A 12413-nucleotide genomic window follows, 5' to 3' on the forward strand; every position below is an offset into this window, starting at 1 on the left:
ATAAAAATAAAACTCGGCAAACTTAATGGGGTTTTGCTTTTTATTTGGAGCGATGGGAAATAACTGTCCTTGTGAAGAGTATATTGTCATGTCTGATATTTTATCCATTGAATATTCTCAGCTTTTTCACATATTGGTTATATACTTTTGAGAACAAAATATATTTTCTCTCTTTTTTTAAACAGTATGCAAACATTGAAAAAAATGGTGAATTTTTCATGTCTCCCAATGACTTCGTCATTCGATATTTGAATATTTTTGGAGGAAGCCAGCCTAATCCAAAGACTGTGGAACTTTTAAGTGGTGTGGTGGATCAGACCAAAGATGGGTATGTTTATTTTTAATTATCTCGTTTAGTTGTTTTCTGTTCGAAACAGCTTTCTGTTGCTTTAATGATTAGGAAGTCAGTGTTTACCTTCCCATCTCTTAAGAGCATTTTCTCTCCCTATTACAATTAATATGTTATTTTAGAAATAATACCCTTAACATTTCCTTCAGTGTTCTTATCACAGTTGGGGATTCTATATGTGTATTTCTTGACATAGTTTAAACAACTATTTATAGTTTCACAACTCTTGTAGTTGAATGGTGTGAAGATGTACTGAAGTATATGTAGTATATTGATATTTTTGAAGGCCACTGTAAAAATTGTGAGTAAATGTAAAACATAGCTCTGTGAACATAACTTTTCTACAGTCTTTCTCTCTGCTCAAGTAACTTTTAAATGTCACATATGATTAAATGCTCTAAATCTAACAGACAGAATAATGATTCCAAATCCCCAAGAAGGGCATCCTGCCCAAGCTGGAAGAGAGACACTGGACCATCTAAAATTAAATAGGACACTTTGCAAAATGCCTTTGGATTTTTTTTCCCTTACCAGTCTTTTCTGTTTACATTTTAAAAAATGAGTCATTCCTAAGTTGTATAAGAATGCAGTTGGCTTTTACCATTAAGTGCAGAATTTTGGGCTCCGAAATATTGGTAGTATGACCGCCAGTGTCCCCTAATAACCAAGTATAATATATAAGAAGTAGCCTTCTCTATATAAACTGTAGAAGATCCAGCCGTCTGGCCTTGCCATGTGCCAACACCCCCTTTGATAGATTAGCCACCTGCCATTCTGGGGTGGTGTTCTTTAGCTCTGAACGTTCTCTGTCGGTCCTGTGTCTGATTTTCCCGCATGCATGGGTTTGAGATGCAACCAAAGTAAACTCCAATGCTGCAGTGTGAATGCTCTCAGTTTTACCAGCACCTTCCTTTTCTTGCTTATGCACCTGTTGTTCCATCATGCATGGAAGTAAGTTCCTCTAAAGTGAAAGTCTTGCAGATGGGAAGGGAGTGGGGAGGAAATTGGCAGTTATACGTCTTGTAATATGCTGGCAGATTGCTGGATTATACTGTCTCTGTTTGTTCCAGTAGCAGTTACTTGGGTTACTTCTGTTTTCTACCTCCCCAAGGTAGATTCTTTGCTTGATAGGAAAATGTCATATATGAGCAGGTCTTCCTTCCCTCACAGGACCTCTCTGGGGAGGTGCAGGGTGAGGCAGAGGTATATTTCACAGTAGTCCATTCAGGCTAAAGCTAGACAGAACATAGATTTATTCTAGCAAACTTTTTTTTTTTTTGAGGAAAATTTGGTTGCTTACACATCCTCTGTGCTTACAAGATTCAGAAGAAGTGTGACCAAGCTCACGTGCAATATGAATTATCAGACTCAATGTTTAAGATCATTTTTTTCTTATTTGATAGTTAAATTTTTTAAGCTACAAGAAATTGAAAGAATTAGTGAATGCCCAATAGATACCTTTCATCTAGATTGACTTAACATTTTTAACACCTGTGTGCCTTTTTTTTTTTTTTTTTTTTTAACACATACACTTTCTACACATGCACACACATTTCCTCTTTTGGCTGGACCATTTAACTATAAATTGCAGGCATCAGGATACTTCAGTGTTTATCTTCTAAGAATAAGAACATTCTTCTTACCGTTATCATACTTAGGAGGATTAACAGTGATGTGAAATATATAATATCCAGTCTATTTAAAAATGTACCAGATCTCTCCCCTCACTCCCCACCTCAGATGGCTCATTGCCTTTTGTTTTTTAAATCCAGGATCTAATCAAAGTTCTTGTATTACATTTAGTTGTATATTTTTTAATCTAGAACAGAGCCTTGCCTTTTATTGTTCTTTCATGAAATTGACTTAAAACCCAGGCCCAGTTATTTCGTTGAAGGTCCCTCATTCTGGACTTGTCTGATTGTTTCGTCATGACTTGGATTCATGATAGATTTTGGGGTGCAGGTTAGGAGAGATTCTACTACCTATTGTATCTCCTCAGGAGGTACCTCGTCCCAGTATTGATGACACCATGGGTATCCTGTTTCCCAAGCAGCCTTTCACCCAGTCGTTTTGGCATCCATGGTGATCCTTTTCTGAGTCAGTTATTACATTGACGTTTGAAAAGTAGTGATTTTTCTAACTCTTTATTTGTCCTCTATTTATTGTCTACCATTCTTCGGTAAAGAAAAGCTTTCTTCCCTCCACTCCCTTTTCTTTCTCTCTTAATTTTTTATGTCAGTATAAACTCATGGAATTCTTTATTTTAAATTCAGTGCATTATAATCTATTACTGTGTTCTCTGAGTTGTTCAGATTGTCCCAGTGAGGTCACTGGGAGTCCCTTTAAGCTGGCTTGTACCCTCAGCCTTTGAGTGCTCTTTGCTTTTGGTAAATAAGATGTTCCAGGCTCGCTTTGGATTTGTCCTGCTTCTGACCAGGAAAGTACTCTTTTCTCAAAAAAGTCCTGGTTCCTTTCGTTAGGGACTGGTGCTTGGAAACAAGGAGCTAGGCACTGGCTCATTGTTACCAGGGTAACTTTTCAGTGGAAAGAGCTGGGAAATATACTTTTAAAAAGTTCATAATGATATTTCCTATTTAAATTTAACATTACAGGAGTTCTCCTTCTCTTCTATTTTGTACCTCTTTCTTTCCGTGAACATTTTGGTTCCTAGACGCATTAATTTTGTATAATTGTAGTATCTTGTAATGTACTTTGCCTCCTTTCCGCCCCACCCCCATTAACACACATGCTTTTCCTATTTCTTTTCACATATAGTCTTCAAAAATAGAGGCTTAAATTCATTAGACATCAACAATGTAACATGCATTTAACATATATAAAGTAGCATAACATGTATGTTTTTTCAAGAGTTTATAACAAATCTGAAACGTTGGCTTTCTTTTCCTGATTTCCCAGTTGAGAACTGAGGGATCAAGCAGTTTGCTACCAAAAGGTGCCCAGGCTTGTCTGGCTCTAGTCCTAGGCCTTTCCACTGTTCTGAGCTGCCTCTTCTCTCATAATCTCACAATCCTCTTTAACTTGACATTTTCTTTCTGATTTTTTGTTATCTTAAATCTTAGCATTTTACTGTGACAGAGAAGATCTTAAATGGTCTCAATCCTTTGCCCTATGACTAACTTTTCTTTCTTTCTTTCTTTCTTTTTTTTTTTTTTTTTTGCAGTATTGACAGTGCATAGCTCAGGGAAAAGGGAAAACCATCACCCACAACCTTCTCAGCTTGCCACAAATATTTTGAATTTTTTAGTATCTTCCATAATTTGTTAACCTGCATCAATGTTTTTCATAATTTGAATTCATTTTAATTGTAATTCTCTTTTATAATCTTTTCGACTATCAATTTTCATTTTTCCATATGCTGTTCATATGAACAGTGTAAATAGCTTCATCATTTTCTAACAGATTAATATACCATACTTTATGAAATCATGCCCTTATAGAGTTATTTCAGTTTCTACTTTTCTATAATAGATGGTATTGGAGTGAATATCTTCTTGTATATGACATTTTTCCCTTCTGTTTAATTACTTCCTTAGAAAGAACTAAGAGAGGGATTCCTGAGAGAGGGTCTAAGGGTAGAAAGAAATATTTTATAGCTCACCATATGTATCGTGATAATTCTTGCCAAAAGGACTGAGAAATTGAAGAACTTGTCTCCGGTATTTAAGCTGACCGAGCTAGTAGCATAGGACCACTGTTTAAGACCCATGCAGATGTTCCTGTGCTATTTTCCCTAACCCTGACACACAGCTCCACAGTATTTACTTCAAAAATAGATATAATCATACATCTTTTCTCAGTGTAAAATGGTGAATGTCCTCATTTCCCCTTCCTTTCCCTTTCCACAAGTCACACATCATCCTCCCAAATCAACTACTGTTCCTTGAAAAAATTACATGACAGAAGCCACACAATGGCCCACAAAAGCACAACGCACACGCTGAACAAACAGTGAGGAAGTGCTGGAGGGCGTGCCATTAATCTGGTCAGGCTCTCTTGGGGTGTGATCACCTAGCTTGACTGGCCAGAGGGATTTTAGTGCATAACTTTATTAAAATTTAAAAATCTATTTGTAAATTGACAACTTTAGGATTTAAAAATAATGACAGCTGTGCTGGCCCAGATGTCATGGTGACTTGAAATACTCATTTTTAGTTAAGTACTGGTCCCCCAGCTGTGGTTTCTTGAGTCCAAGGTCCAAGTCCTGCATATTTTACTATCTCCAGTGTCTAGTCCAATATCTGGCCTCTGTTTTGCATCAATTTGTTGACTAAACTTAGGTAAATGTACTAAGAAGTCTTTGCCCCCCTTATGTTATGAAAGCCCAGGAGTGTTGGGAGATGGAAGCTCTAGTTCAAATTCTAGGTTGCTCATTGTTGGAGGCTCAATTATGGCCACCTGAAGATACCAAGATATCATAATCCCGGGAATTTGGAAATGTGACCTTGTGGAAAAAGTGTCTTTGCAGATGTGGTTAAATTGAGGATCTTGAGATGAAGAGATGAGGACACAAGACTGGCAGGGGCAGGAGGCATTGTGACCACACAATGGCACAGAGGCAGAGATTAGAGTGATGGGGTCCTGAGCCAGGGAACACCTGGGGCCACCAGAAGCTGGAAGGGGCAAGGAATGATTCTTCCCTAAAGAATCTCCCTTTGGACGGAGCGTAGCTCTGCTGACACCTTGATTTCAGATGTCTGGTCCCCAGAACTGTGATAGGACGAATTCCTGCTGTGCTGAGCCACCCACTTTGTGGTGATTGTAGCAGCCCTAGGAAATGAGTACCCTCACATAGATATTTTCTTTGGGAAATGAGAAGGCCTGTAGTTGCAAAGAATTTTGGGGGACAGAGACCAGCCAGCCTAATACCGAAAGGGAGCATTTTTTTTCAATAGTAGCTTTTGGCTAGAACCAGGCATTTTCCAGGCAGAGACCCCTGCTGTAGACTGTCTCCTTGAGGGCATGGCCCTTTCCAGAAGGCTTCAGCTCTGTTTAGGGTTGGGCTGAGCTTTAGCATGGAAGTTAAACACCTGTACGCTGCATGAACTTACGGGCTTGTTGGCAAAGGGACCTTGTTTTTCTGGCGCCCTCTTGACGCTAATTTAATGACTCATGAGGCTGTGGCTTGGTCAGCCTTCCACGCTGGGAGCATCTTGTGGAGGCCTGTCCACTCAGTCATTCAGCAGCTATTTGAGAACCTCATCTCTGTGCCTGGCACCATTCTGTATGTGCAGGATACCATGTTGAGTGGGAAAAAGAGTGCTTGCCTGCTTGGTGCTTCTAATTTAGTGGGGCAGACAGGTGTTAATCAGAGAACCACAAATAAATGTGAACTGATGTTGTGATGGGTGCTATGTAGGAGAGACATGGTGTGAGAGATAGCAAAGGGGGCTTCATGCCGACTGGGAGGTCAGGAAAGACTTCCACTGAGTGACATTTGAGCCATGGGAGTTGGGAAGGTGACAAGAGGTGGGGGACAGAGGACAACATTGTAGACAGGGGGAACAGTGGCTGCAAAGTCACATTCTGAAATGCAGAGGCTGGCAGGCCTGGAGCAGGGAAAGTGCAGGGCACGGGGGGCGGGGGTTGGTGGTAGGCCGTGGCCAGACTGTGTGGGAACTTGTCCTTCATATTAAGGATTGGGGGTCTTTGTCATAAGAGCAATGGAGAGCCATTGAAGGATCGTGTGAGTCTGGGGATTGGCATGATCTGCCTCTGTTAAACATGATCCTCGCTGTTAATATTCTTTGATTTCACCAGTTCTCACTCTCCCTTCTAATAAATAGCCTGTTGTGTTTAGATTTCCCTGCATTCCACTGTTTTAATAGATTTAATGATGAGTTTAATCAGTTTGTGAAGTTCCTGGAGGGTGCCCGGGCCTGGAAGCCTTTTGTAGGTGGACCTCTGGGTGAGGAGGGTTTTCCGCGCCTCGGAGGAGGGCGAGAAGGGGAGGAAGTGGGTTTCTCAGAGCTCCTCCCACTCAGACCCTCTTACCTTAGCGAGACAGTGTGTATTCTCCCCTTGTTGTTGGGTTTGTCTGTATAATTTTTGAGATATCTTTTACGTTTGGTTGTCATTATGTTTTTGTTTAAAATGGGAATGAAGCTTTTTTAACTGCAATTTTAATACATCGTTCACATAGCTATCTACTAAGAGCAAGGGAAGAATAAATTGTGTGTGTGTGTGTCCCTTTAGCTTTGCCAACATGCTTCTAGTTGTTGTTCATTAACTGAAGTCTCATTAGAGAGGCTGGGGCTCAAAAGCTATTTGACTAGTACCTGGCCTCACTTGGGAAGACTAAGCATGGCCTGAATCAGCCGGAGGTATTGGCTCCCTGGCCTCTTGGGCTCAGGATGCTCTCTGCCTGTTACAGGTCCGACCCCTGTCTGTGTGGGGTGGGCCCTGGGCAGCTCTGGTGTCTAATTTGTTTGCTAGGATTGCTATTTTCCATCTCAAGCGTGGAACCTCTTTGCACTCCACGCAAGAACAAAAGTTGGTTCTTCTTTTGAAAAAGGGAATTTCAGAAATCCTGATTTCTTTGTTCTTTTTCTCGGACATTTTAATTATGAAAAATTTCAATCATACACAAAAGTGAAATCCTGATTTCTTAGTGACAAGCTGACGCATCCAACTTAACACCTTGTCAGCCCCTATTCCTCATTGAATCAAAATGATAATGTAATCGTCATCCACAAATAAGTCTTTTCAGAGTACAGAGAATTAATCCTGGGACAATTCCCATTTTGAGGCATGAGGAATAAGGGTGTCAAAGAAGAAAAGATAAAAAAAAAAATCTCAGGTTTTAAAATGTGTGGCTATATAAAGTGTGTTCTCTGCCTTTCCTATGTTCGCTATTTATCTTTCTGAGAAGGAAAAAAAAAGCTCCTTTAAATACTTCACAAGGTGAAGGAGGATATAATAATGTTGTTGATGATAAAAGCATTTTTATATACCTGTTTTCACTTTGCGAGGCTGTCGCGATGAAATCCAGGCCTTGGCCGCATGCTGGGAGTTAATGAGGTTTACAACTGGCAATGGTTAAAGAGTATTAGGGTAATGTATTTACATCAGCAGTTCACAGTCTGAAATGCTCATCATCTGTCAAATACAATCCAGAATCAATAAGAGGAGGTCTTTCAGTTTGCTAATGAGGAAAGTTTTCTACACTACTCGGGTGGACACAGATTTCAGATAAACGCCTGAAATTCATAAACCGTAGAATTAAGCAAAGGCATTTCTTTAATTAAAAAAAAAATTGGTACTAATCAACAGCAGTCACCTGAGAAGCTTAAATTTTCTTCTTAGTCATCAGACTCCCAAATTAATCTACCAAAACAAAAGCCTCATTAGCAGCTCTTGTTGAATCAGTGTCATTTTTTTCTTTCTCTCAAAGTGTCTGATTAACCCCCTTTCTTTTTGCATTACTCACTTTGTGTTAATATTTGATGTCTGAAATCATAGGGGGGTGCGTGCAATGTGGTGGCTGGACGCTGTCTGTGCAGAGTAAATTAAAAAGAATTCTTAAAAAGGTTTCTATTATGTCGCTGGTATATTAGAAAACCTTTAGGAGTGTCAGGTGCCTGGGTTTATTTTTCTTCTTAATTCCTGAAAGCATTGATTAGTGAGTAGGTGCTGATTTCACTCCTCATTCATATGTAGGGATAGCCCTCCTTCTCTTCCCCCTTCTCCTACTTACCAAGCCAGGCCCTCATTTGGAGAGTTTTGCTTTCAAGGGAAGGTGAGAAATGGGCCATAGCTGGAGGTGGAAGGGAGGTGAAAGGGAGGGTCTTTTTAAAATGGGTAGAGGGCAGTGTAATGCATGCTGATGGGAATGACTGCAGGGAGTGGAGAATTGACAGTGTAGGAGAGAAAAGGAGGAAATTCTGATACATTCTGAGAGGGAGGTGGCCTCTTGTGGTAACATGGAAAGTTCATCTACAACAGCTGCTCTCAGAGTGTGGTCAGTAGACCCCCGGGGGTCTCGGAGACCTTTCTAAGGAGTCCGTGAGGTCCAAACTGTTTACATAAAAATACTAAGACATCATCTGCCTTTTTTTGTCCTGTTGTATTTGAACTGATGGTCTTAAAAGCCACGGTTTATAGAACTGCTGGTTAGCACCAATTCAGCAGCGACCCCAAGCCCAGCAGTATGAGGTCATCGTATCCTTCACCCGCATGTGTTCACAATCATGGTAGTAACGATGATGCCAATTCTGTTTCAGAGTGTCCTTGAAGAAGCAGTAAAAATTACTGATTTTTTATTAAATCTCACCCTTGAATACATGTCACTTACAAATTCTGAGTGACTAAATGGGAAGCATCCATAAAGACTGCTGGTTACTCTCCTGTGATGGTTGTCAGAGGAAAAGCAACTCAGGTGCTCGCTGAGCTAGTCATTTCTTAAATGGAACACACCTTTTGAGAGAATTAAAAATTTCACGTGACAGCCTTCTGATACTTACAGCCTTTTCTGATGTAATTAGTGGTGATAGTAATAATGTGGTTTTTTAATATAGTGTCATGCAATGTGCCAACGTTTGGAAGATCTGCATAACTTAGGGAAACATCTTTTCCAGTTGACCAGTACATGGTGTTAGAGAATCATGTATGAGTCAAAGGTCTATTCAAAGTGCAAGATAGACCCATGGATTTTAATGTAACCAGGTGGGAAAAGTTCATTGATACAGTTTCAGATTCCACATTGCAGCTAATCTTTAAGAAACTATCCCTTGTTGGGATTTGGTGTTGTATCGTAGAATATCCACAAGTATCTAAAAAGGCTATTAAAATGCTCCTTCCTTTTCTAACTGTGAATCTGTATGAGGCTGAAATCCTTCATATCCTTCAACCAGAAAAACATATTACAGCAGATTGAATGCAGCTGTCTTCCATGAAGTCCGATATTTAAGAGATTTGCAAAGACATAATACTGCTTTTTTCTCACTACATTTTTTTGTTTTAGAAAATAGTAATTTTTCATATAAATATGTTATTTATATTACCATGTAATAGGCCTATTCACTTTTTAACGAATTAATGTTTTAAGAATTTATCAGTTTTAATTTCTCACACAGTAAATATGATAGGTACAAACCACATAAATAAAAGCCCTTTGGGATCCTCAATAATTCATAAGCACGTAAAGGGGTCCTGAGACTTGAAAGTTTGAAAAATACTGAGCTAGAAAAATGGAAGATAAGGTACTATATGGGCCAGAGGTGTTGTATCGATGTGGTGGTGGGATTTGGGGGAAGTTTTCTTCTGATCTCCTTGGTTTTTCTCTGGGAGATAGATGAGAGGGAGGATGCCGGTGAGGTATTGACAGTTTGAGGAGAGAGGAGAATATACTAAATATTCATTTAGAAGTGAATGGATAAAGGAACACAGCATGGCTGCTGGGTTGGACCCACTTGAGGTCCCACCTGAGGGCTTGTGGTCATGAAATTCAAAGCGAGACCAGTTAGTGTGGCTGTTTGTTTTCTAGCTACTGAGGCCAGATGCTTATCTGCTGTCATGGAGCAGGAAGTGTTGGCTATGACTAAGGTTGAGGGCTTGGCCATTGATTAACCCAGAGTAGGTAAGGGCGTGCAGGGGAGCAATTACAATGATTGACTATAGATTTAATCTGGATAAGGGGCAAAGAAAGGACATTGGAATAGCAGGCAATGAGAAGGTGGTAGGCTCAATGAACTGTTGATTTCAGTGAGATTGAAGATTGTTGAAGTTGGGGTATAGAAGGGAGTGAGCAGGAAGACTAGAAGGTAGTGGCCAAAAAGTGAGATGCGTGAAATTGAGAATAAGAAGGTATTGCAGTTAATGGTGATGGCAGAAGTCTAGAGTCTGACTGTGGGACTGAGTGACCGAGAATGGATGGAGAAAAGATCATTGGAAGAGGCAAGTTCAAGTAATTGGGAGGCCTGGGTGTTTGAAATTATTGAAAATATTGAGAATTAAGGTAGGAGTAGGGTTGGAGAGCATGTCAGTGAATTAGGAGTTAAAACATGGTGGGGAGGAGATGTGAATCTGGAGTTATTAGGTGATAGAAACAAGTAGGGGTGCTGAGTGCTAGTTATGTGGTGGGAGTATTTAAACTGGGGGTTAGGAAGGAAGGATTGGGGGATGGTCTGGGAGAGGCAATGGGAAGGAAGAAGTACACCTCCCCTGCTTATAAGCTTGATGCAACCCAGGACTGCAGAGGAAAGCCCCTTGCTGCTTCAGAAGCATGGGCCTCAAATTGGTTACAGCAAATAGGTGAAGGGATATTTAGAGGACTCCTCTGAAAGGAATTCCCTTTAGAGATGGGATTGAGGATGAGATTTTGCTCACCATGTGCTGTGAATTCTAGGGGGCACATTTGGGGGGGTGGTTTCTGGGAGATGGTGGGTGACAGAATAGGGAAAGTGCAGAGCCCCTGTGGGGATTAGATGTGGGTGTTAAAGGGTAAGCTGGGAATCTGGGGCTGCTGGCGGGCTGCTGTCGACATGTACAGGATAAAGGGCACAGTGAGATTAGTCCTGATGAACTCCAGATTGTGCCTGCTGGGAGATAGGGATCTTTGCAGAGAGGCAAGGAAGCTTGGGGAGGGGCAATCTTATTACTTGAAGAATTTTTAAAGCAAAAATATTCTGTGGGATTAGAGCTCTGCTGATGTTTTTATCCTAGATGGTTAGATTAAAGGATGAAAGAAGCAAAGAGTTACTGAGCACATATAGGGTTCCAGATCTGGTGCTAACAATTTCCACCCTTTCTCTTATTTAGTCCTCATAACAAGTCCTTAAAATAGGTACTTTTACCTCTGCCAACCCTAACCTTACAGAGAGAGGTGCAGAATCATAAAGTTTAAATAGTTTTCTTGAAGTCATATATCTAGTGCTAGAACTAGAATTTGGACCCAGTTCTCTTTGGTTTGTGCCCAGTCTGCTCTGGAACTTTGTGTGTTTAGAGAAGAATATTAAAAATGGAGCTTTGAATGAGAACTTTGCATATGTCTTTGCTTAGTAGTTGTGATGCCCTTTGCAAAATTCTTAGTCCCTAAGACTGATTATTTGACCAACTTAAGGTGGACCTAAAACCTTCATGAGAGCTATCCCAGCTATCATCCACACCCACAAACTTAGGGAAAACTGTCCTCACATTCCTCACATTTTTATTTTTTAGGCCAGGAATACTTTTTGGTATACTCTTCCCCTTTTACTCCTCACGGACTGAACCTTGAAGGTACCATTGCACACCGTATTCTCAAAAGGCTCACCTTTATTGGGCCAACTGAAAATACCAACCCTTCTTCCCAGCATGTCAGGATGCTCAGAAAATGTTTGAAGAGCAAATACTGTTCCTTCCCTCCCCCTTGCCTTGTTTGGTTGTCTGGTTTTGCTTTACCTGTACCATAGGTGTTTAAAATTCAAATCTAAGATTTTAAAGGAAAGGAAATCAAATGTAAGCTCTGTTTCCTGGCTACTTGCAAACATATTTCTCTACAAATGTCAGTGTCATTGGCACAGGATGTGGCAGTTGCTTAAATTAAAAGTCTTGCATTAAGCTGTGAGGAATTCCTGAAGTGAAATGTGAGGAGATGGTGCCTATTAACTTTCCCTTTGATTGTGGCATAATTGTCAATGAGTCACTTCCTAATAAACAGAGTGAGATTCTCAGACTTGAATGAAGGTTTTGGAGGGTAAAGCTGCCATAGCAATCTGATGTAGAGATTTGGGGATCTTCAGTCTGGGAAAGTAAGAGGTGAAAGAAGATAACTGTTTAACTTTCATAGAAATTCTAGAGAAACTTTATTATATTATTTATTTATATTATTTATTATAGAGTCTCTGTAATAAAGGATATATGATAGCGTGGCCTTGTGTTCTATACCTGAGAGAACATTGATACTTTAAAAATGTATGTCAATTTCAGATTTATTAATTCATTCAACAAATATTTATTGACACCAACTATGTGCCAGGCACTGTTCTAAACAAAACAGATAAACGTTGCACTCTTATATAACAAATAGACAGTGTAAACCAATAGACATATGGGATAGAGAGGCAGG

At 40.1% G+C, this 12413-nt stretch overlaps 1 protein-coding gene across 2 annotated transcripts in view; it reads left to right on the forward strand.

The window, feature by feature from the left end:
- SLC25A13 (solute carrier family 25 member 13) overlaps nucleotides 1-12413 on the forward strand; it is a 203084-nt gene that overhangs the window by 44004 nt on the left and 146667 nt on the right. For both annotated transcript variants that reach the window (XM_061197766.1, XM_061197768.1), the window contains exon 3: nucleotides 186-328. In XM_061197766.1, coding sequence (XP_061053749.1) covers nucleotides 186-328 — 143 coding nt within the window. The remainder of the gene's footprint in view (nucleotides 1-185; nucleotides 329-12413) is intronic.

The sequence above is a fragment of the Eubalaena glacialis genome, chromosome 8 (assembly GCF_028564815.1).
Source record: "Eubalaena glacialis isolate mEubGla1 chromosome 8, mEubGla1.1.hap2.+ XY, whole genome shotgun sequence".
In the NCBI taxonomy this organism is placed as follows: domain Eukaryota; kingdom Metazoa; phylum Chordata; class Mammalia; order Artiodactyla; family Balaenidae; genus Eubalaena; species Eubalaena glacialis.